This window comes from Sipha flava, unplaced genomic scaffold, assembly GCF_003268045.1.
Source record: "Sipha flava isolate LNK unplaced genomic scaffold, YSA_version1 32_pilon_pilon, whole genome shotgun sequence".
Classification (NCBI taxonomy): domain Eukaryota; kingdom Metazoa; phylum Arthropoda; class Insecta; order Hemiptera; family Aphididae; genus Sipha; species Sipha flava.
In genome coordinates, this window is record NW_020273018.1 from 570,780 (window position 1) to 596,749 (window position 25,970).

Here is a 25,970-nt window from a genome sequence, read left to right on the forward strand (position 1 = left end):
AGATATATAAGTATATCTTAGTTCGTATTGCGTACTAAATAAGAGTCCAAACCACAGATATATAAAACAACTGAATAGCCGAGTTCCTATTCAACATTACGGGAGGATATGAATCATAGCCACCATATGTAAAGCTGTTAAAGTTTATAAATTTCGTAATGATAACCCACATTGACACGTAATATTTAAATAATAAATTAATAAATAACAATATTATATATATATGCGTGTTTAATATACTTTTATAAATATATTGGTAAACACAGGGACGACGCGAGGAGGTTGTCAATAGGGGCAGTTTCTCAGGTCCCCGCGCCTTAAATTATAATTAAGGCTCCGCGGTTCTGATTTAATTGAACTTAAAATATTTTATTAATATAAATTATAAGACTCAACATTTATTTTGCCCAGGGCCTCGCAAACTCTAGCACCATCACTGAGTAACAACATCTAATATGTGACACTGGGTGTATACGATGTATAATAATGCATGAATAATATAGTTTAACATTTTTTTTTTTTTTTTTTAATGTTTGAAATGAGTTATTAGAAATGTAAGAAATTTAGCAAACAATGAATATTTAAAATAATGAATCCTCGTCTTCCACTCCCTAGCTCCGCCCCTGCATAAGAGTTCAACCCTTTCGAAAAATCAGAAAAATATTATAAAAAAATGATCTGACCTACAAACTTAGTAATTTCAAATTTCCCCATGAGACTTGTAAATAATATATATATATATATAATGAGTAATAAATCATGATGTTTATCAACGTTTTACATTTGTTCAATATTTTGTGGACCCCGAAATGTTTTCCTCTGTTCATCCCTGAATAACACTATTAATACTAGAGGACCTAACATTTTGTATCATACTATTGAAATGTCCATAAAACATACCTCAGAACTGTAATTTAAAACATATTTTAAACCGAGATCATACCAATATATTCTCATTCAATACTATTCTGTCTTAAAAGTTAAATTAATGATACAATCGACCCAGAAAAATGTATTCAAATGTGTAATTAAATTGTACAATTATTACCAGGAAATTGAATTCAATTACAGCAACTTATAAAATAAATAATTATTCAATTCTCTTTTGGAAAATTAAACATGTTATTCATAACACATAATTCATACTATAACTATAAATACACTGAACATACATTACTTATATTATGCAACTCACTATTATATTGGACTGTTAAAAATTACTTAATAGTTCTATTATAATAATATTATATTATATTAATCTATAAGTTTTTAAATAATTTTTAATTTGATATATCGCCACATTGGACCTAGGTATAATAACAGATATTCATAACTGAAAAGCGAAAATAATTTAAATCAACTTCCATTAAATGCGACAGTATCAATGTACTCAATTATACCGTTTAAATAATTAAGAAACGATTCATTATGTTATAATATAGAAAAATATAAACTATCGAGTTTAGACTAGGTAGGTACCAATTATCAAATGTAAGGCAGGTAATACGAAAAAAAATATTTATAAATGGATAAAAATATGGTTTTTTTTTTTTTTTATTCATAAAAACAACAAGAATCTAAGGAGGAAACATTATTTACATAGAACGTCGGTAGAAAACAGGAACGTGGAATTTTAACAAAACGGGCGGGAGGCAAACGCGTGTTATGGTGTATGTTCCTCGTCGGTTCGTTCAAAATCATCGAGACAAAAGAACGGTCAACAAGAACGTCATTTCCGCGGACTGATGCGCGTGTGCGGGTTCAGATCATGGTCCGGGCGGTCGCGACGAGGAGCCCTAGAGCGGACACTATCATCGCGTTGGAAGACCACGAGCGGGGCGGCGGCGGCGCGCCGTTGCACAGGTCGCCGTGGCAAAAGCACATGAAAACCTTCTTGTACTCCCACACGGTGTCGCTGCACCGTTCCTCGCTGTCCGACGGTCCCCTCTGCAAGCACGTCCGCTGCGTGGCCGTGTCGAACTCCTGTTCCTTGGCGTCCGAGTTGCGCGTCTCGATGATCTTGCCGCACCATCCGGACGCGCACGGCACCGCCTCCACGCCGACGCCCGGCTCGGCGGCCATGTGCGTGAGGTTGGTGTACTTGAAGCGATCCTTGCAGCTGCCCAAGTCTCCGCGGGACCGGCAGCTGAAACAGCGTTTGACGACCGCGTCCGAGGGGTCGATCAGCGACCAGGACGCGAACAACAGCAGCAACAGCACCGCCGCCGGCGACGACTTGTTACCGTCCATGGTGCGGAAAGCGCTTCTCTCTTTTCGTCTCGTTCCACTCGAGCGCCAGTACGATATTACTGCCGTCTTGACGGACAACGACTTGACGAAGGACTCGCGCGCTGTTGTTGCGCACAATAATACTAGGATGTACGTACGTCTGTCCGGCCGTCAAGCGTTCAGCGGACTTTCACTATTACATCCCCTCCTCGCCCTCCCCTCTCTCATCTTACCCCGTTGATGGTCGACGCAACAGGTAAAATGTGTCGACCATGCACGCAGCACACCTCCACCTCCCCGTATGTATACGATGTGAGAACATCGCAACTCGACGTGACGTATGCAGTTGGTCGTTTACCGAACCGGGGAAACGATTTAATCGAGTAGTACTCGGGTTGAAATGAGCAAATGTATTATATTTTGTTGGGAGATATCGAACGTAATCGCGTTTTGAATACATTATATAATATTGGTATTGGTAGCAGTGAAAAACGAGAATAACATAAATACCGGGTTATACAGAGCGATCGATATTTTTTATACACGATCGAATAAATCCGTTCGCGGCCGTTCTCCAGACGCGTATGCGAAACGTAAAGTTTTGAGCACACAATTGCAGCCATTAATTTGTAAAATTTTGTAAATAAGTCATATTTGTAAAAAGTCATCCGTTTTCGTCACAATATTTACGGTATCAAATTCAAAACAACATTACTATTTGACACACTCTGTATACTACTGTATCTTGAAAAATGTCTGATACCGAAGCCCGGATACTACGAACCGTATATAACTATATAGTATTATTCCGATGCACAATGTGTACGTAACTGCATCGTCAGAACCCTTTGGTGCTCGCCGTTCGGTGTACGTTTGAATCATTTCCATAACAATAACAGATTGTCAGTGCTTTGTCTCGATTTGACTTGATTTCCAGCAATTTTATTTTTCGTCTGAAACGAAATTCTAACTCGCAAAATGTCATAAATGAGTATCTAGTAATATTTGTTTTTATTTTAAAGATGTTGAATTTTAATTTTACTTTTTGATCAGTTTTTACCGAATCATTAAACTAAAAAAATGAATGAAACCGATCACCAGAACGTAGGGCATTGCATTCGCTCTCCTAGACCACTTTCCGAAGTGTCTTACATACCACAAACACTACCTGCAGGCCTTGCTGCCCTTTACATGCTATGCAAAAGGATATACCCAGATCAGTGTAATCCGCTCCAAGCTACAACTGTACTTAAGTACTGGTAAGTTAATTATATTTGTATAAAATTATTATGATTGCATTATTGTGTTTTTGATATGGATAACATGTTTTATGCCTGTAAATTATTGTATTTTTTCCTAAATTTTTTTTTCACAATTTATTTTACAATATTAGTAATAAATATTTTAGAGTATATTAATAAATAACATATAATTGAAAGCAGTTTAAAAATTTAATTATTTTAATGATACAAAAAACCATTGGTTTCTCGATTCTGAATGAGGTAATAATTTTAAATGATCTTATTCAAATCATTGCTTAATAGTCATTTAGTATAACTAGCTGACCATTATAAAAATGAAATTATAATGCACATAATGCAAATCATAATGCATTATGATATGTGATATACATTTCTTTCAAGCTCTTAGTATACTGTTTTTGTTTTGTTAAATTAAATTGATGTACTATTATTATTATAATTAAATAGTTACTAAATATTTTAAAACTTTTTTGGTTAAAATTATTTTTTTATTTTAATTACTTTTATAAATACTGAACATGTTAAAATGTATCTGGCCTAGGAATGTGTAAAATGTTAATTAATGGTTCCTCTTTTATCATTTCCTGTCTGTATTTATTTTTGGTTGACACATGTGTTGTGTCTATTTTTAAATAAGGATATTAAAATACTGTAACTTAAGTAAAGGAATGGTATCCATACTAGCTAAGATCATTCATTAAACGTTTTAAACTGATAAAAAATGTATGGGTAATTCATTTTTAGATATTTTAAATAAGATTATTAAATAAAATAAAATTATGAACTGGTACTTAAAAATCATTTATCAAAAAGTACATTATATCCTTTAAAAATTGGTTGTTATCTGGTTTTTTTCTTTATATATATTTTTAAAAATTATTTTATGATTATTTAGTAAAAAGTAAGTTAATTGTTTATTATTGAATAATATGTAATAAAAATTGTCAAATGTTAACTAACTTGTCAAATATTACTGAAATAATAAAATCAACAGGCTATTTTATATAAACCTTATATTTGTTAATATTGATTAAAGTGTTTTTAGTTTTATAATACATTTATATTTAATTTATAGGCTTGGTGGTCCAGATCCATTAGATTATATAAGTATGTATAATAATCCAGGAGATCGAATGATTGGCATTCCACCGCATTGGCATTATATTAGGTAATTAAATTTACGTTTTTGTTGTATTCACATATGAGGTTTCTTAGATTTATGTGTAATATAAATTATGTACATTATTTAAGTAATACAAATCATATCATATTTGTTATGTAAAATATTAATAATCTAATGCATTTAATTAAGTATTTGTTAATTGAATTACTTAATGGAATTTTTAGTTTTGGCTTATCCGATTTACATGGTGATGGTCGTGTACATAATATTTCAAATGATCAAAATGGGCCAAGTGGATTTGGTTTTGAATTATCATTTCGTCTTCTTAAAGATCCTTCTGACCCATCACCTCCTACTTGGCCGGCTCGTGTTATGCAAACACTTGCTAAATATGTTTTTAAAACAGGTATAGTTTAATTATTGTAATTATTACTATTATATATTCCAAAAAACTCTGTTAGTGATGAATATTTTGTGATTAAAGGGAATACATTGTATGCTGGTGATCATGTATCTTGGCATTGTGGTTTAGATGGGAGTGAAAGTCGTTTACAACATATTTTAATGGCTGAAGATCCTCAGTTACAAGTAACTGTAACACCACATGGATTAGTAAGATTTGTTCAGATTGTTGGTGTGTGTTTAGAAGAATTACAAGCAGTTCAAAGATGGAATGGGCCAGGAGTTTTACAAATATTAAAAAGAAGTTCAGTGTAAGTTTATAATAATAATTATTATTAAATAATGTAATTATCAAATGATTATAATAATGTATTCAATTTTTAGTTTTAACTTTAATTATTTATTTAGTATTAAAATGTATTGAGTTAAAAATTTAATTTGATTATAGTATAACTTAAGGACAAAATAAAATAAAAATATGAACACAAATAACATCAATGAAGTATTAAAGAATTTTGTAATTAAAATTGAAAGAAAAAGCATATTTTAATTTTAAATAATATAGTGAGTTTCTCTTAATTTAATCACTGGTTTATAGAATCATTCATTTATTGGAATAAAAAATTAAAATTCCCAACCAAATCGTATGTTACTAATGTTAAATTGACCTTTTATTTTAATCACTATGAATCGGATAATTAAATCAATTATATGAACATTCTTACCATGTATTTCAAACTGATTAATTTATATTACCCATTTTATTTTTAAACTTATTAGTGTATTAGTGTATCCTTGTACATCATTGTTCTCGTGTTGTTCAGTTTAATTTTCTTAAATGTTGAACAAACAGAAATATTTTTCATTATAAGAAAATAATAAAAATTTACTCGTTTGGTATGATAAATTATTTAAATTATTTATATTAGAAGAATCTTAAGTGTAATCGAAAATAGATAGTTTTTTAAATTTATTTTTTATAAAAAAATTTTAAATTATTTTTTTATTCAGTTTTAGTTTTATTTTAAATAAACATGAAAATATAGAATCATTAAAAAAAGTATTTTATGGAATCGGCCAGTTAATGTGATCACTTTAAGTGGAATTCACTGTATTTGTTATTATTGCTATATAAACAATTATAAAATTTGGTTTATTGATGAAACAGAATTTTCAAGTACATTTTATTTTAATATTGTCATAATTTGATGGATAAATTATGAAATAAAAATGCATTTCATGAATTTTCTTTTTTGCTCATGTTATTCAAGTATCTATATTTGTATTATCTTATAATTTTTAATTGTAGTACTGGAGGTTCATGGCTAATAACAAATATGCGCAGAGGAGAAAGCATGTTTGATGTAGATCCATCTGTTCATGATGAAATAGCTGATGGTATTAAAACTGAAGGTTCAAATTTATGTGGTATTAGTGCAATTTGTTCATGGGAAGAAATCAATACAATAGGTTTGTAACGTGTATGCAATATATACACATTTAATTCAAAGTTAAAAAATTGTTGATTTTACTAAAATATTTTACTTTTAGGTGATGATTCAGTCGAACATTCTATGCAAAAATTACAAATTATTAATAATTCTAGAACTTCAAATGAGTAAATACCACTATTTATTTTTTAATTTTTTTTCCGAAAATACTAAGTTTTGATATTATTTTTAGCGATGCAAATGAAACTGATGGTGAATTATCAGAATTGACTCAAAAACAATTTTTAGAAAATATTCATTTGTCTTTTAATTTAGAAGCTGGACTTTTGCTACCTTTTGTATTGAAGTACAGTTTAATAATTTCTATATTTGCTGAAAATATTTACTTTTAAATATGATTTCAGAGGTCGCATTAGACATGGTCGTCATTTTACTTTCAAAGGGGCAACTGGTAATGCAACTATTACTTTTGTTGCACCGTCTGTAGCTGGAACCCTAGTCAGCGATGATAAACCATTTGTAGCTCAAGGATCTTGGTTGCATGTGTTATTACCAAATAGTTTCCTTGATATAATGGAATCTAGTTTAAAGTTCCTTCATGAGCCATTCACGGTAATTACATTTATCAATATATTTTATAATTTATCAATAATTAAGTAATTTTTCTTTGACTTTTTGTATAGGAGTCACTGCCAAAAACCATCAACTGGCCTGACAGAAATTTATCTATTACAATTAATCCTGAAAAATCATAATCTTTTTAAAATTATTTTATTCATTGCTCTTAGTTTTGTGATTCTTTTGTTTTCTTTTTTCCAAATACCTTGTAATATTAGTTCCTCTAATATTTATATCTTTGTTTCTCTTTATTAATTTAATGTGTATTATTATTATTTGTATTAATATTTTTTTTTCAATAATTATTCATTAATTTTGTGAACCTTTCATACAGTATTACAAAAATAGTGCGTTTAAAACATATCATAATTTTAATCTCAATTATTTTACTTATAAATACAATTTTTTAATGAGTGAATTTATAATTTTTAAAATTAATATATTTTCATTTACAAATACTTGTTGACGATTTATTTTGAAAAATTATTTACAATTTGTATACTTTATAATTTTCTATATTTACTAACAAATCAAATATTGATCTACATGTAGCCTGTTAAAAATTAACTGTTATTAATTCATTAATGGACTTGTTGATTTTTAAAAATGGTCATAATATTAAAAATATTATAATTTTATGTACTTAAAGTATTATAAGAAATATAATTTGTCAATAGGTAAAAAATAAATATAGATTTGGTTTTTTTTTCTGTGGTGTAATAATAATATTATTATTAATTAGTAATTACTATTAGATCTTTAATCCATACAAATTTATATTAAAACTTTTGGATTCAAAATAAGAAGAATATGATTATTTATTCTTCTTATCTCATTTATGGGCTTTAAAGAAGAAAAAAATTTCCCTGTTGCTAGGTAAGAAATTGCATAATGATGGTACTTAAAAAAGGCTTTTGTTTTATTTTTTTCATATATTTTTTCAAATGTAAGGAAAAATAAAAAATAAAATTATAAATAATTATTAAACTTTATCTTGTAGCCATTTTATTAACTTAGTAAATTTTGTATTTCATGGTTAAAAATGATACGCAAGACTAATAATAAAAGCTATTTTACTTTGTGTAGAAAAAACAAAAGATAAAATTATGCTGATTCTTTTATCACCTTCTTCGGAAAAAGTATTTATAAAATAAAAAATTTGACTTTTTTAATATACTTAAGGACGTAAGTATGTCTAATATCCGGTATAAAAAGTAGTGTCTTCATTCAATTTTTTAGAGTAGGGCTGTAAGTATGCTCTAATTAGATTGCCGACTTATTAGCTCATTTTACCAAAGTGCCGATTAACGGTGGAGGGCGGACGTCAAACCAGTCCAAAAATAAAATAATTTATACTTTGTACATCTATATTCGTATAGAACACGTCTCATTTTTCTGATTTATTACATGTCTTTATAAAAAAACGTATTTCTATTTTGAAGATGTGCCGACTTTGGAACAGTAAACTCTAGATTCTAGAATGTGCCAAATGCATGAGTTTCCCCCCTCCCCCTTCAAATGATACAACTGATGAAGTTTAGAACTCAAATATTTTGATTAAAGATATTGATGAGTTCAATAATAACTATGATAATGTAATCTAAATGTTTAGACTTTAAAGTATAAATCTAAATTTTGTTGACAAGTTGTCATAAAAATGTTTATTTTATAATCTGACATAGAAAACTGATTTTTTTCGACCCATCCCGGTTCAGGAAGTAAAGCTTATTATTATTATTTTTTTTTGATTTTGTAATTTGTAAAACAATTATGGTCAAACGTAAATTTAGGAACACAAAGAATACATATATATATATATATATATATATATATATATATATATTAAGCGGACTCGAAGTATAAAAACAATAATAAAATTAAATATTTCGAATACTTCAATATATTTATTTTTTATAAACCTGTCCAAAATAACTAAATTTTTGAGTTATTAATAATATAAATAAAATAATAGTTTAATTCTGAAAATTCCTCACGTGATCAGCCTATCGCTTATAATCTGAGTCTGAACAGTTTCCTTTACGGGAAACTTTCTTATAATTCATAGGTGCTTATCTATACAGTTACTTTCTAACTTTTCTGTAAATTGAAATCGTAAAAACCTAAATGTTAATTACCTACATAAGTGATGACTGATCAACAGTCACTTCAACAGAAATTCAACTAATTCAACATTCAACAGAACAGTTTTAAAAGTTTTAAAATTAAACTTATGTCTTCATAAATAATCTATTGTTAAATAAATATTATTGTTTATAGTTCAAAGAATATTATTTGGTTATCTTATTTCAAGACTGCTGAATATAAATAAATGATGATTAGCGATAATTATTGATTGAAAAAAACATAAAAATCCACATAATATTAAATTTCATTTTAATAATTATCTACTGCTATATATTTGTTTAATTTACGGATTAGTTGACCAGAATCATCACATATATAGTAAGAAAACGTATTGAACAGTATAATAATAGTTACCTATCCTATATTCTTTGTATAGTTAAAAACAAATAGGAATTTAAGTTAAGCTACTATTTTTTATTCCATTCCGAATCCTTCACTATTTAGTATTGCCGTCACTAATTTTTCTTTAAGCTGATAATGATCTGAATATTGTGGCAATACTAATTGATTAAAACAAGTATGTGCTTCGGGCAAATAATCAGATCTCTTCGGACCTCTGGTTATTTTGAAATTCATATCTCCCATACCACCAACTGGTACACGATCGCTTCCGGTTACGAAAAGTAAGAATTTACGTTTTTGATCATCCGATAATGATTCAACGACATTCCAAAATTGACTGTAAATAGAATATAGGTATATGACACAGATATGTTTAAGTAAATCTGTTTAAGAAAAAATCTTTGAATAATCAACATTGCTCGTACCAAATAATGCTGTCATCGAATCGATAACCATCGTACTCTGTAGCCTTACGGAGTTCGTGTAAATCTAATGTTTCAGTACCACAGACTAATAACTCAACTTCTTCAGGTCTTAGCATCTGATTATAACAAATGTATTTATTAAAATTATCACATTTTAAGAGAAACTAATTTAACTAATTTTTAATAATTTTGGTCGATTAAGTAAATATTGTGATAGAGAAACTTACAATTAATGCGTTCGAGGCGCATACACTGTGAAATCCGAAGTAAAACGCACGAAATTGTTCATAAATAGCTAAATTAAGTACCCAGTTCAAATACAAGTTTACATATTCCTGACGATTTTCATTTGTAACTGATATATTTTCTCCATTAGGTTTTAACTTGTAAGTTTTTGGTGTTACGTGTTCTTCTAGTGAAACCTAAATTAAAACATATACAATTAATACATAGTCTATAAACAATAATGACAAGAACTATTATTCTGTGTTCATACTTCATTAATTTAATTGATTTATGATCAATAGAGTGATCTATTTAATGCGATATACTAATAATTTCGGTGTGAAAATTAACGGTACTATTCTATTTTTAATATTTTAAATACTGAGAGACTAAACGTTGTACGAGTATAACGTAAAATATTGTGACAGAACTAATTTTTTACTCCTATGAGTTTTCTATTTTATATATTATTATAATTGATTTATAGTATATATTTTATATTCAAATTTCGAATGAAAATATAGATTATACCACAATATACAAATTAAAACCAATTGTTTTCTAATGATTAATACATTTCAACATAACAAGAATTTATTGAATGAAATTAAGGGATAGGTAAGTATTTTGAAAATTAACAATGAAATCATAATAAATATACAGGTATTTAATACAAAATATGATGTAATTAAAAATAAATGTTTAGTTCTTTTTTCATTTAATTCGACTTATGCATACAAAATAGACTTATTCAAGTACAAAGTAAATTATAGTATACGTAATGTGTACTGTATTTCATACCTGTAGTTTTGTATTATACTTGACTTGCTTAAAAAAAGGTCTTCATTTACAATAATAATAACCATTATGTACAATATACTATAAATTAATTAATGATTAACTACCTGAAATGTAAGTCCCATATCTTCTTCGACATTTCCTTCGTATTCTAAAAGATGCTTTAAGCCATTAGCTACATCCTAAAACAACAGACTAGAGTCTAAACAAAAATCGCAAACATTGTTTTTACAAAATTTAGGTTTTTTTTTAATGGCATGCTCCAAGGCTATAAACGTAAGCTCAATAAGTTTACTAACCGGCATAATTTCGTTCAAGTCATCTAACGTTGGGTTTTCGACAACGCCTACATTGATGTCATTGTCTGCAGGTACCACCGGTGGCGATAATAATTTCCTGTAACAAATTCCTGGAAAACTTAAATCCAGTATAATGGAATTATACACAGCCAAGCCCATCAGTACACCGATTAGATTGTATTCTCGAAGGTTTTTGTTATCTGTTTGTCCAGTGCTGAACCAATAGCACCGCGAATGTGAATAGTACACAAACATTCCGTAATTGGCATGAAATATTTCACGAATTAATAGTAAAAACCATTCCTTTGTTAAACCACCCATGTCGAGTCCGGGTTCTCCAGCGAAAGTAACTTTTAACTTTTTCTTCAAATCTTTTTGCTTGAAAGCAATCTGAAAACACGCATTCTATTCGTGTAATAACAAAATAATTTAAACCTATGTTTATATATATATATATATTACTCAATAATCTATAAATTTAGAGTAGTCGATTCAATAGTTCGAAATGATAAGCCAAAATCTATTAAGTCAAGTAATTTTAATTAAAAATTGTATCTAATTTAATTTGAGTATGCATGTATTATACAATATTCTTTCCAATCGATATAAACATATATGTAACGAAAACAAATTTAATTTAAAAATTAGGTATTAATAATTTATAAAATTAAAATCATTGGAAAAACATGATATTAATCAGATATTTATCAAGAGATATTTTTTTACAATTTATTTAAATTTATTATAACGTTTGAACATTAAATTATAAAAACTCTATTATCACCTTTATCTTAACAAGTGAACATTCTTAAACAATTTATAGTTTCCGGTAATTATAAATGTATTTGATAAATTTAATTTAATTATTTATACATAAAAAAAATTAACTTCAAAAATAACAAGTTACTAATATAATATATTAACTAAAAGATACATAAAGTAAATTTAAATAATTTACATTTATTAATTATTAGAATTTTTAGTCAAGTAATCGTAATATTTATAAATAGTCTTAGGTATTTTTCTTTTTGTCTATATGGAAGCGATAAAATTGTCTAACGAGTAGTTACATATTTTAAGTTATAAGTAGCACATAATATGATCATTTTAATACAATCATAAAGAGTTTTAATTTTTAACTCATTTGTAAGTTATCAAGTTTTGACTTATTTTCATACTGTGTTTATTAATTATTATAAATTAACAACTATAAAATTAAATAATTTATATCAATTGGAAAAAATTATAAAACAAAATATTATAATTAAAATGAAAAGCAAAGTTGTGTGTAAGAATCAATTTGTTTTGCAAGGAAACAATATTTGTTTTTTCCTGGCTCTATGCCTAAATGCGGATGTACGTCGGAAATAGAAACTTAAACAATTATAAATGAAAGGTAGACGAAACAAAAATAATAATTGATAAATAGAAATAAATATACTATATAGGTCATCTTAATACACCTTATAGTTTTAAATAATCCTTATATTTTCTTTAAGAAAACAAAACCGAAGTGTTGAATAATAATATACACTTAATAAGTATAATTTATTAAAACAACTAAAAAGTATCTTCGAAATAAAATACTAATTTTGAATCATTGAAAAATAATTTCACACCTTTTCAAATACATTTGTGTATAATTTATATTTTTATGTATAAAATTGTATTCAAATATGTAAATAACTGTTTACTGAGCCACGTTGTATTGAGATGAAAAGTTACGATTTGAGGCAATGAAAGTACAGTATTCAAGATTTAACATTATAAATATTGTTTTCTTACTTCATTTAATGAGTCTTGTACCAAATGTGACCGTCTGACGTTTATATTAAAAAAGAATATATCGATATTAGGTGTCTGTCTTCTTGCAACTTTCGATACTAATGATTTTCTAGCATTTAATATCATTTGCTGTTCTGAGTCTTTAGTAAGTATGATTCTCTTTGCAACAATGCTCAAAATGAATGGATATTGACAATAAGAAAAACACTCGTATGGTTCAAAACTTTGCCAATTATAGTAATCACGCATTAAGTCAATGTGATCCAATGCAGAATTATACAGTTCAGTAAAATGTAGCATTTCGGGTCCTAGATTATTGGCAGCATCTGAAATGAATATACTACAAGAAACTATGAAATATATAATTTATATTTTTCAGTTTTGATATTAATAATGTTTATTAATTGATTAATAACAATAATATACTACATTAAAAAGAATTAAAATTATAATGAAACATAATTTATAATCGTTTTGACGTACCTATACAAAAAACAAGGAACATTTTTTTTTTTAAATGTGAACACTAATAAATAATCAATAGTTTGCAAATATAGTAATGATGTACTTTCAAAATGTTTTTACAAATATAAATAAATTAATTTAAAAAAAATGTACCTATACAAATATTGGTATGCCTAGTTCATGAAAATATTAATAATTGAGAGTGTTATTGATATTTTTTTTGTTATTTCTATTATTCGGAATTGTGATATAGGTATAATTTATTAAAAAGAAAAAAATATGTTATGTTTGACATTTAAATAAAATACAAAAATAATACCTAGATCTGAATTAAAATACGATCACTAATTAATAGTAATAACTCATTACTAATGAGTATCAAATTACATTTTGTAATGAATGTGAAAATCATGACTACGAATACGGATGTATTGTCAATACTTTTTGGTGGACTGTATTTTTTCAAAATTATTGTTTATCTAGAGTTTTAATTATTTTCTGTTATTAGATTATAGGTAAACTTACTAATTAATGCTAAATTTTTTGTCGCTGATGGAATCCACCAAAGTGTCTTTGCTAAAGGCGGTAAAGATTTGTCATTTGGAGAAAATTGTCGTGAAGTTATAAATTGCATAATACATCTTATAAATGACCTTAATCTATCCAATTCCAATCTTCAACACAAAATTATAATAATTTTATTATCATAAAATAATGGTAGTAGCATAAATAATAAGAAAAAAGTCGATATGACACTGGTTCTATGTTTTTTCATAATAGGAATATTTTATTTTTAAATCTAATAATAAATCATTAAATTCCAATTACTATTCTGATTGAAATTTGGCACATATTTTTTTACAGTTGAGTATAATCTAAAAAAATTATAGTTTGGGTATTAAAAACCATGGTAAAAATGGATACCACTTAATTTTCTGAATTTTTAATATTAGGTTTATAACTTAAAGGTGTTCGGTAGGTATTTAGAGTACATTTCATAAGCTATTAATTATATAGTTTTAAAAATAGAAATAAAAACGATTTCGAGATGAAATTTAATATTATGTTCATTATGTTTTTTTTCAGTTTTTCCGTACGTTTAAGAAACTTATAAAACATTGAAAAATAGGCTGGTTAAAATTTTCGTTACCGTCTAATTTACGTTTTATAAAGTAATTGCAGGATATTTTTTGTGAAAATTTAGTATCCCAAAAAGTGTTTACTGAAAAATTAAACATTATTAAAAAACCAATAAATTTTTAGCTTTTTTTCTGAAAACATAAAATCTTATAGATTTAATTATACAAAAATATATATATTCGTATATATGTACTGACCGATTAATAGCTGTTATTTTTTACAATCATTTATTAAACTATAAATTGTATTTAATTTTTTCGATAACAATAAATATATAAATAGTAAATAGGTAGTATCCATAAAAATATTCAACAGTGTATATACTAGAATAATTTTGTCCACTTGAATCTATTGCATAATATTGACTGTTGACTATTGCTGACAATGCATTTTAGTTTTTGACCGAATAGCTACTTATATCCCAACGAGACTATTCGTTTTACCAGTAACTTCTAATACAGTTCATCCGTCGAATAAAATTTGTCGAAAGTGTTATCATGAAGTTATTACTGATTTTAGTTTTAGTTTGTGCAATGGCTATTGCCAAACCATTGGACGGGACCGAAAAACCAGAAAAATCAGCTACAACACTCAAAACCAAAAATGAAAAAAATGAAACAGCATTAAACAACAACCATAGAGTACAACGTGATGATCAAATGTCTTCTGAAGCAGGCGAGAAAGAACCAAAAACCTATCTTAACCCTGAGGATGATAAATCTAGGTAATTAATCCAAAATGTTTATAAATTAAATGTTAGTTAATATAAAAATAATTAGGATTAATCAGTTTTCGTATAATTTTTTTATTATGATAATTTAAACAAATTAAAAGTTCTTATTCTTCTATATTTTTATATTTTTTCATTACACAATAAGCTATAAAAAAACTCAGTACAATAAAATATTAATTTGAAATTTATATTAAATTATTATGTAGGTTATAGTGGTCATAACATTAGTTATAAATAGTACTTCTTTTAATCAACTTCACACATAGCATTACACTTTTAATTAAACTCTTCAAAAAACTTCCAACAATGTTAAAATAGACTTGTTGGAATTTGTTGGACTATTCATTTTTTTTTTTTTTAAAAAAATTTTTGGTACTATAAAAAGTAAAGTACATTTGTACTTATGTATTATTCATCTAGTAGATATTTGAACAAATTAAAATTATATAATAATAATTATTATGTTTTAAAACACTGCTGTGTGCTGTGGTTAGTATGCATTCTTATTTTTCAATGTAAAACAATGAAGAACAAAAAACTAGTGAAATAATATGTAGTTAATGCTTTAAAAAGCTCATTTCTCGATTTTTTTCTCAAATAATTTATGTGCAGTGGTAAACTTACCAGTAAATAGAATACAAATTTTTTTTAATAATAATAATAATAATAATAAATATCGACTGTAATATTTTGACATATATTGGACAGTCCCGGACTGGCTAAAAAAATTTTTTAAAATAAAAAATAATGTGTGGTACAACAAATATCCAACAATGTCCAACAAGTCTATTTAAACATTGTTGGGGGGTTTTTGAAAAGTTTTGCTAACATTGTAATGTTAACTTCACGGAAGCCCTCAAACCCCCTCCCCACCATAAATAATCTGAACCTACGATCTTGTATGATATATTCATTATTCTTTTTTAATGTATTTTAATATACATAATTTGATAATGTATTACACTTATTCCTTTAATGAGTTAATTAACGATTTAACTCAGTTTTTTTTTTATACTAATAAAAAAATCAAAATTCATTGTAAAAACATTATTAAATTTCGTGAGTTAAGTCACATATTTATTTTAATAAATTAAGTAGTTTTCTATATAATAGCTTGGAAATGTAAAGCAAGGTTTATTATAAACTATTTAACTGAACACCAAAATATTAAGAAGTTCGTCCTTGATTTAATTTTATTTACTTCCAAAATTTTAACAAAGTACATTATGATAATAATTATTTTTATTGAACTTAAAGCATGGTTTTTATTAAATAGTTTTCAATAAAATACATTTAAATAGTTAAATTTTTTATTAATTTTTTTATTATCGGTACAAATATAACATTTTTGTAACATTTGTGTTACAATTATACCAAGTTGAAAATTCTATACATATTTTATACTGTATTTTCTCTTTATTTTTATGAGCTATGAATCATTTTTATACTTAATTTCTTATTTTGATTTTTATATTTTTTAGAAGTTCGTACGATTCTATTGACCAGAACAATAACCCATCTATGTACTCATCTGTATTAACTAGTGCTCAAAATATCGAATCAAATTATCCAGAAAGATCGATTGTTCCAGCATATCCAACGGTATCATATCCATACGGGCCAAATGGAATAGGATCCGAGTCGAATGGTTGGTTAAAATCACCAAAATTAATTTCTTCTTCGTATCCATCTGGATCTTATGGATTAGGATCTGGATCATACGGATATGCAGGATCATTTGGAGGAATACCAGGATCATATAGATTATCAAAACCAAATGGACGTTCAATATTATATGGGTCATCAGGATCAAATGGATATTTAGGACCATATGGATCATCGGTATCCAATGGATATTTGGGATCATATGAGTCGTCAGGATCTGCTGGATCATATGGGTTATCAGGATCTTTAGGATCATATGGTTCTGTTCTGCCCTCAGCAGTTATTCCAACATCGTATTCTAGTTCCATTCCTTGTAAAAATGGAGTTAACATTGCTCAACAAATAATTCACAAGCCTGTTGTTACAGAATTGCAAGAAGTCATTCACAAACCTATAATTTCAGAATTACAAGAAATTGTGAACAAACCTGTTATCTCAGAAATTCAACAAGTTATACACAAACCACTTTATACGGAACATATTGGTTTCGGTCCATCTTACCAAGGATATCAAAAACATATTGTTAAACAACCCATTTACCAAAAGCCCACTAGACATTTTGTGCATCAACCAATGTCTCAAGGGGGAACAATTAATTTAGCTGATGAATATGAGCACGCTATCAATACTGCTCATAACATGTATGGATTCGAAACAAGTTCTCCATGTGGATATTCAGGCACATCTTACATGCAACCAATGGGAATCGGTATGCAATCAAATACACAGTATGGATCAACGATTTCTATGCCTAGTATAACATCTTACGAACCTGTGTATTCGTCAGGTGTAACTAATGAAATTTCAAACAATTTTGCTCCTTCGATCCACTCTTCGGCTCTATGTCGTTATGCTTCGAATCCGTCTTCTCAAACTACATATAGATACGCTGCTCCAGCACCAATTGATTTCTCTACTCCAACTTCATCAGCCTTATCATTACCATCCAATGGATATGCCTCTGAACCAAGTAGTGGTAAATCATTTGAGCAAAGAACTATTATTTTAAATGGTAATGAAGAATCATCAAACCAAAATGTAGAAGAAAAATTGCAACCAAAAGATGCAGAAAAAATTGTTTATGATAAATTTATACCCTATAAACAACCATCAAATGTTAACCCATTTCAACAACAACTCTCAGAATCACAACAATTAGGAAGAAGCAGCATTGAAGATACCAAAAACATTAAAATGAATGTAGACGCTATCGCTAAGCAAATAGAAAAGAACCCGGAAATGAGAAAACAATTATTAAAAATAATAACAGAAAATATTTATGTCGGTGACAAAATTACACAAACTGATAAAAAACAAGATAAAACCATTCAATAAAATACATTATGGCTGATTTCTTTAAAAACCTATATCGTAGTTTGTTTAACTGTGTTCAAATGAATAAATTATCTGTATTTTAATATTATTTTTTGAATTATAGAATTTAAACTTGTATACTTACATCCTAAACCAATTTACTAATAGCTGATGATCATCTTTGCTTAAATGTGCAATATAATTTAATAAATGCGCAAATATTGGTGCACTTGATTGAGTTCCGAAAACTGGACATTGAATGAGAATAAATAATGCTCTGACTTCATCTTTCTCATATAGGCTGAATAAAATAAACATTTTATTTAATATTGCATCAAAATTAGACTTTGTATATTAAATAATGTAAGCATGCTATTTGTTATTTTTCCCTTGCTTTAAATGTTACCAGATAATTTGTACGTTTACACCTTACTGGGGGAAATTAATTTAAACCACCCATATATTCCGAAAAAATTGTTCTAGGTTCGCTCGACTTACATTATAACTGCCTTAACATTAAAACGTTGATTATGTATCACTAAATAAGTGCATAAATCTACTGATTTCCTACTAAATTTTAATTTATTTAACCAAAATGCAATTAAAAATGTTTTATTGGGTCAGCGCTCCGATAGAATATGCCTACAAGTCACTTCTATATTTACATAGTTACATGGGCAAATAGCAAAAATACTTACACAAAATGGTTATAAATTAATTTTAGGTTTTTTGTTTTTATCCATTAAAGTCATTAATACCATTTTTTGTGAATGTATTTTTTCTATGTATCCCAATGTATACAACTATAAATAAAAAAAAAATATAACATATATGTCAACGCTTCACTGGTATCATATAAAGCAAATAAAATGTAAATAATAAAAATTAAGTTATTCTATATTTTTAATTCAAATAGAATTTAAAGTAACAAAGAAAACTCTCACTTTTTCTTATTTTCCAATAATGCATTTATTGTTGACTTTAAAACTATTTTTTGTACTCCACTAGGCTATAATAAATAAACTATGCGTTAAAAATACATATTAAAAATTTCATATGTTACTAGCAAAATAATTAATAATTTATACATTATGCTTTAATAATATTTAGTCATAATACATAAAATTCATTATTTAATTTTTTTATAAAGATAAAACCAATAAACTATTCCTTTAAAACTTATCAGTTTTTTATTGCTGATAATGGTTTATATAAAATAGTAAAATAAATAATAGATCAATAGTATTTTTAAATGTATCCATTTTACTCCATGAATAAAATAAACGTAGCTAAAACAAAATAACAACTGTTGAATGGATTGGCAACTTACCAATACGTGAAAATAAATTATTAAGAAAAAGCAATTAAGAAACATCAAACCAATCAAGGAGATAATAAAAAAGATGGTATTACTATAATCTATGTATTAAATGAACAATATTAAGTCCAGAGGTTGTGAACCTGCGGCTCCAATTGTTTACCTGTGCATTTTTTATGATTCTATTTATATTCAATAAAATAATAAATTTAAAATTATTTATTGTTAGCAAATATATATAATTTCTAGATAATTATGAAAAATACTTAATTAATTCACTTTGCGAGTAACATATATTTAAATGTTTTACATATATAACTAAATATTAATGATTTTGATTAGATATTATACTAAATCTTTGAGGGCGTCATTTACAGCGTAGATAAATTCTAAATTAAGATCAGGATCTTCCAGTTTAGCTCCAGATTGGCTTGGATTAATCTATAACCCACAGGTAAATACAGTTAAAATAAATAATTTTTTTCTGAAATCTAAAAATAAAAATATGAAATACCTTAAACAGAGCACAAATCTCGCTAAATGACTCAAACAATCTCATATAAAAACGCTGAATGATAATATAATTTTCATTTTTATGGGCTTTTCGTATCTCTTGTCTGTAAATGAAAATATTTATTTATTTAAGTATTTAAATATTGGCATTAGGATATACGGTATACTCAGTGGCGGTCAAACAAGGGGGATGAGGGGGATAGATCCCCCCACGACCTTTTTTTAAATATTTATATCTCATCCATATTATACATAAGATAATATAGGTATTCATCTATTTTCTATTTAAAATAATAAATATACTATACTTATTAGTTATTATACAGTCTCTAGGCAGGAATAAAATTACCTAATTGAAACAAACTTTTTAAGTTTTTTTCAGTTCTTTTATAGTTAAATTATAAGAATGTATGAAATTTAAATTTAGTACTTAATGCTTAACATAATATATTATATTATTATATGAATTGTGTAATTATATTATTTTAGAGTCGTCTCAATGGTTTAGCCACTATGACTATTCATCGTGGGGTTGTCAATATAACTGCAGACGAAGTACTGGACGAATTGGCGAAAAATACCAGAAAAAATAGATTTAATAATATAAATATCATTAATATTATATAATTTTCATGTTTAAAAATAAAGATTTTTATATATAGTGTTTGTTAAAAAATCAGCTATGACCCCTCCCATGACAAAATAATTTAACCGCCACTGGGTATAATTTAGCTGCACTTTACCAGTAACAGGTTTTTCTTAAGCCTAGTTTACACTATTTTACTAATTTAGTCAAGTAGCGAGTGATTTAGTAACTAAATGTGTATGAGCATACCGATTTAGTTTTGTATTTTAGTAAAGTAATTTAGTTACTTAGTAATTTAGTACATCCAATATAGAAATATTACTATACTTCAAGTAGCATCCTCCCCACTTTTCTGACTAATAACTAACTAGATGATCTGGATGCGTTATGTATTTTAGTTTAGTGTATTAATTGTTTTTGTTCTGATTCCTAATAAATATATAACTTCTTATGATCCATTTTCTAACTCATATCACTTTGACTCTTCGAGTTCTTCTAATTTTTCTAAAATAGCCGTTGCAATATAATGCAATTATTCGGTTAATGACAAAAGAAACGGGTATAATTAAGTAGATGCAAATCCGAACAACCTAGTACAATTTTTAAAAATTACTAATAAACAAAAATTAAATGGCAGATACAAACGGATAGTGATTAAGTTATATTATTTTTATTGCCGAAATATCATTGACTCTTTTATCTAATAATTTTTAATCTAGTTAAAAAAAATAAAAAATAAAAATGGAAACAAACAATATTTTTATTATATTATTAAAAATTAAAATAAATCATTTTTGTTAGAAAAAAGAAAGCTGTATGTAATCTTTAAACAATAAAAATAGGAAAAAATGTAAATGTTTAACACTCACTAATTATATGAAACTATAGACTATGATTATATTTTGTTTTCTTCATTGTTATTATAGGATTTACTAGTATATAAACATGAATAACATATATTTAAAGATTTTCTTATAAAATATAATAAAATATACCAACAATATAGTGGCGTAGCTATCGTGGGGGTTTAGTAGTCCATGTCCCACCCCCCACCCCCCATTGGCCGTATCAACGTTTTTGCATAATTATTTTATTCTTTATTTTATGACGTTTGAAAAATTTGTTGAATTCGCTTTATTTCTTAATTCTTATCAATTTTCTTAATAGTAATTTTATTTTAAATAAATCCGAAAAAATCACAAAAGAAGAAATAATCCAAGTATTTTCTTCAAAATCTCTTCTACGTCTCTTATTTTTAGATTGGTCAAAATTAAATTAATAAATATAAATTTAATCAATAAAACAAAATACGTTCAACTTAATATAAAAATTAACTTTTATTGTCAATTGTTGATTATGTTTTTTTTAGTATTTCGGGTTTGGCCCTCCTCCCATTTTAAAATCCTGCTACAATTTCATAAGCGAATCGAGGTAAATTATCAAGTGTTAAGGGTATGGTAAATTAAAATGATGTAAAATATGAGGTGAAATATTCGCGTCCTACGATCACCTCTTGTAAACCCTATAGTTTACTAGTGGAATCTATACACCCACTGATGCTGCAGTCTTGGTATAGTCATATGGATTTATAGCGTCAGACATTATGGCTTTATATATACATGTAGATATGTTCGTACTTAACATTAACAAATAATAGGACCTACATATATAAATATAATCAGCCTTCAGCACCCAAGCCCCAAATAGCTTAATCGAATAATACTTACAAAAATTCTTCTCTTGTTTCATGTCTAATTGGATATTTAGGTTTTGACTCTATTTGAAGATTTATTTTAATGTTTCTACAACTCTGGTCAATCGGATCTTGACTGTTGATAGAAGTTATAGTTGGTCTATATGTAAGAAATTGATTAGATTTTTCCTGAAAATAAATAATAAATATTTTATTTTGTATAAACCTCACTTAGTATCAATATTTTTTTAATAATTATAATAAAATAAAATCATGAAGATTTGGATCCACTTCTCTAAGTTGATGAACAAAAATAGATATAACTTGTTGGAGTTTAGTTTTACGATAAATTTAAATATTATAGTTTAGAAGCTGAAAAAGTACAGTAGAGTTAACTTATAATGATCTTCAGGGGACCTAAAGAGTCAGATCGTTACATCCGAAATTCGTTGTATACGGATGACGAAAACATTACCTACGTGAGATATAAAACCAACCAAATACACGGCTAGGAATCGTTTTATCCAGAATATCGTTATATATGGCATCGTAATAAGCGGATTCTACTGTATTTGGACAAACTGCATTTTTTCCCTAAGAGAGAAGAAATAGAATAATTTATAAAATATCAATAGGTACATTGTTTAAATAATATATAAAAAGTTAAATATTGTTATTTTTATAAATTATTTATAAATTATTACAAAAAATAAAGAAGGTAAAACAATTTTTATTCAGGTTATTGAAAAATTATAAAGTTATAATTAAACAGGCCTGGCTCAAGGGATAGTCGACATAGGCCCATATCTAGTGCGACATTTAACATTTTTATACAATAGATATTTTTGGAAAAAAAAAGGTTTACACTTCCTAATGCCTACTCATATAAAATCATGTGTAGTTAAAAATAAATTTCTATAAATTGTTATGTTTATTTAAATTAGTAGGGGTTTACTTGTCTACAAATTTATTGATCTAATCAAATGTTAACTTTACACTTTACATAAATCAATATAATGAATTCAGAGTTAAGTCTATTTTATTATTGCATTTGTAAAAAACAAACATTTGATGTAGAATTTACATGTAAGGGGCAGCAAAACTTAAGTTTGCCTAGATATGATTAAATATTTAAACCGGGCGTGTAACTAGGTGGGTAATATCGTTTAAATAAATATAAAAAATATTACACTGAATATTATTAAAAATATGTTTGTGAGAAAAGGCAAATCAATGAGCTTTTTTACAAATAAAATGAATAAATTTAATATTATTCATCCTTATATATACTACACCAATGTTGTATTTCCAGTGGCGTAGGTAAAGAGGAGGTTTGGAGGTTCAACATTGCTAAAATTCCAGTTAATAAATAAATAGGTAATAATAAAAATAGTAATTATTAAAATATGTCAAACCCCATATAAACAAGCTTTACCTTATATGAAAAATCAAAATGTTATTTAATTAAGTACTATCTACAAATTATTACATATTTATACACTTTTTTATATATCTGTTTAATAAACATATTGTTTATTTTTATTAAAAAGTAAAATATCTATGTGAGTATAATAATTAATAAATAAAGTCTTTGTAATCAGAGAGCATAATATTTAGAAACATTAATATAGTTTTACATATAGTTAAAATAATAATGAAAACTTACAATTGGTGGTAACCTCGAATAACTAGATACTGTGGGATCACTACACGATCGTTGGTTTCTGGTTAAAACGGGGCTATCCTCATGACCACAGAAAGGACACGGACTCAGTCGGTCCCAATGTTCTTCTGCATCTTCACACGAATCAATCTAAATATTTAAGTTTAGAATATGACAATATAATATTATACATAACGATGCATATTTTTCTGAGATAGTAAAAATGAACGAAAATAATTAAGATCAAAGTACTTACGTTTATTGAATGTAAATTATCTCTAATGGAAGATCTACTAACACATGGCACTACAGAAAATGTTAAAGTTCTATTCAGGAAAGACTTCCTTACTTTGTCCCAAAGCCAAGTCATTCGGAATCATTTAAAATATTGTTGAACTTGGGTTATTTTCCTATTCGTTTATTCCAAATACTGTAATAAGAGGATTTTCGATAACACTTTATATTGGAGTTATAAGGTTCATTATACTATGTTTTACATACGCGTGTCATGACAACCATATTAAAACGTATTCGATGCCCATGTTTTAGATTTATTTGACACATTTGGTTGTGCATCATACATATACCTATACGTACAGGGACTCATATATTTTTAATTCTATACATACATAATGTAAATGGATTTAACAACACAGTTCAAGGTTTATTGATTTTAAATTATTAATTTAAACTATTTTGAAACGTACTCGATTTGATAACAATTTAGCTTTGCCACGCCGCTATGGAATTAATGATACTTGCTAAAATTTGCCCGTATAATATAAACTATGTTAAAATAAATATTTTAAATAAAATCTAGTATACAACACTGAGGTGGACTAAAGTCGAAAATGGAATGACAAAGTTTAAATCAAAATTATTATAAGACTAAAAATGAGAAAAATATCTAAATACAAACATATAAAATTATCTATGTACATCAATATTTTCAAAAAAATTCTATACAGGACAGTACCATTAAATCCTTTGTAAAACTACTTAAGTATAATTTTTTTTTAATATTTTAAGTACCTAATTTATTTAATCTAAAAAAAAAAAAACAAAGATTATGTTCTTGCTATTAATTCAAGGACCTAGAAACAGCCATAACAAAAGCTTATATTTTAGGGGAGCTATTATTATATAACACAAATCACAGTGAAAACGCTCTCACACTCTCATATACTGATTTATATATAGACAACATTTAACACTATTCACTACCACAAGTTCAGTTCAAATTTTAATATAAAGATGAAGATAAATTATTTTGTACATTAAGATTAAGACATGAATGATTAGATTTTATCTCAATCTTAAATACAAAATTCTTGAATTTATTATTTTTAATCTGGGAGTACTAAAAAAATATTTAGGGAGGCTAAATATTTAGGTATCCCCCTAGTTGCGTCTATAGACTTGGATTATAAATAGATAAAATGAATTATGGAAAAACTAAATTATTAGGACCTCTATTTAAAGCAAGGATGACCAACCCAAATAATCTTGCGTGCCACTTTCAAAATACATTACGATCCCACGGGCAACATAAAAAATTATATTAGTATTTTGCCCCAATACAAAAATATTTAGAGTTAAAACAGTTTTTTTAGAGTTTTAAACAAGATTAATCATTATTATAAAATAAGTGTTGCTGTATTAATTATTTGAAGTAAACAGAATGAATTACGTATTATTGTTTTTATCACCGTATTCTTAATTTAATGCTTTCTAGAGCTCTTTAAATTGTCTGTGCGGAATCAAATGTAATTTACT

The 25,970-nt window shown here is 26.9% G+C and overlaps 4 protein-coding genes across 5 annotated transcripts; 2 read left to right on the forward strand and 2 right to left on the reverse strand.

The window, feature by feature from the left end:
* Positions 1–1,526: 1,526 nt before the first annotated feature.
* Positions 1,527–2,432, reverse strand: LOC112686929. Its single transcript, XM_025559425.1, has one exon. The coding sequence runs from the start codon at positions 2,248–2,250 to the stop codon at positions 1,762–1,764; it is 489 nt and encodes a 162-aa protein (XP_025415210.1). The 5' UTR covers positions 2,251–2,432; the 3' UTR covers positions 1,527–1,761.
* A 157-nt stretch (positions 2,433–2,589) lies between these two features.
* On the forward strand, positions 2,590–7,378 carry LOC112686928 (suppressor of fused homolog). Of its 2 annotated transcripts, none has more exons than XM_025559422.1 (10): positions 2,590–3,227; positions 3,283–3,488; positions 4,567–4,659; positions 4,839–5,020; positions 5,099–5,327; positions 6,326–6,486; positions 6,568–6,634; positions 6,700–6,813; positions 6,872–7,079; positions 7,151–7,378. In XM_025559422.1, the coding sequence occupies exons 2-10, from the start codon at positions 3,310–3,312 to the stop codon at positions 7,220–7,222; spliced, it is 1,305 nt and encodes a 434-aa protein (XP_025415207.1). In that variant the 5' UTR covers positions 2,590–3,227; positions 3,283–3,309; the 3' UTR covers positions 7,223–7,378. The 2 variants fall into 2 exon arrangements, with proteins under 2 accessions (XP_025415207.1, XP_025415208.1); XM_025559423.1 differs by having other exon boundaries at positions 2,590–3,220.
* A 2,074-nt stretch (positions 7,379–9,452) lies between these two features.
* LOC112686927 (probable E3 ubiquitin-protein ligase HECTD2) lies at positions 9,453–24,780 on the reverse strand. Its single transcript, XM_025559421.1, has 15 exons — positions 24,696–24,780; positions 24,451–24,624; positions 24,198–24,344; positions 22,566–22,720; positions 20,254–20,356; positions 20,091–20,180; positions 19,366–19,430; positions 18,567–18,722; positions 14,095–14,243; positions 13,105–13,430; positions 11,320–11,709; positions 11,128–11,202; positions 10,225–10,419; positions 9,998–10,113; positions 9,453–9,909 (listed from the first exon to the last, which is right to left on the reverse strand). Exons 2-15 carry the CDS (start codon positions 24,562–24,564, stop codon positions 9,645–9,647), a joined length of 2,346 nt encoding a protein of 781 aa, XP_025415206.1. The 5' UTR covers positions 24,565–24,624; positions 24,696–24,780; the 3' UTR covers positions 9,453–9,644.
* LOC112686930 lies at positions 15,041–15,451 on the forward strand. Its single transcript, XM_025559426.1, has one exon. It carries the CDS (start codon positions 15,207–15,209, stop codon positions 15,435–15,437), a length of 231 nt encoding a protein of 76 aa, XP_025415211.1. The 5' UTR covers positions 15,041–15,206; the 3' UTR covers positions 15,438–15,451.
* Positions 24,781–25,970: the final 1,190 nt, after the last annotated feature.

Bases quoted from the DNA above. Each gene is read 5' to 3' on its own strand.
- LOC112686929 (XM_025559425.1), bottom strand. From the start codon at position 2,250: ATGGACGGTAACAAGTCGTCGCCGGCGGCGGTGCTGTTGCTGCTGTTG.
- LOC112686928 (XM_025559422.1), top strand. From the start codon at position 3,310: ATGAATGAAACCGATCACCAGAACGTAGGGCATTGCATTCGCTCTCCT. The intron at 3,489-4,566 runs GTAAGTTAATTA...TTTAATTTATAG, and splicing joins ACAACTGTACTTAAGTACTG to GCTTGGTGGTCCAGATCCAT. The intron at 6,635-6,699 runs GTAAATACCACT...TATTATTTTTAG, and splicing joins AATTCTAGAACTTCAAATGA to CGATGCAAATGAAACTGATG.
- LOC112686930 (XM_025559426.1), top strand. From the start codon at position 15,207: ATGAAGTTATTACTGATTTTAGTTTTAGTTTGTGCAATGGCTATTGCC.
- LOC112686927 (XM_025559421.1), bottom strand. From the start codon at position 24,564: ATGACTTGGCTTTGGGACAAAGTAAGGAAGTCTTTCCTGAATAGAACT. The intron at 18,723-19,365 runs GTGAGAGTTTTC...TATTTTATTCAG, and splicing joins TTATTGGAAAATAAGAAAAA to CCTATATGAGAAAGATGAAG. The intron at 11,710-13,104 runs GTAAGAAAACAA...GCGTGTTTTCAG, and splicing joins TACAAGACTCATTAAATGAA to ATTGCTTTCAAGCAAAAAGA.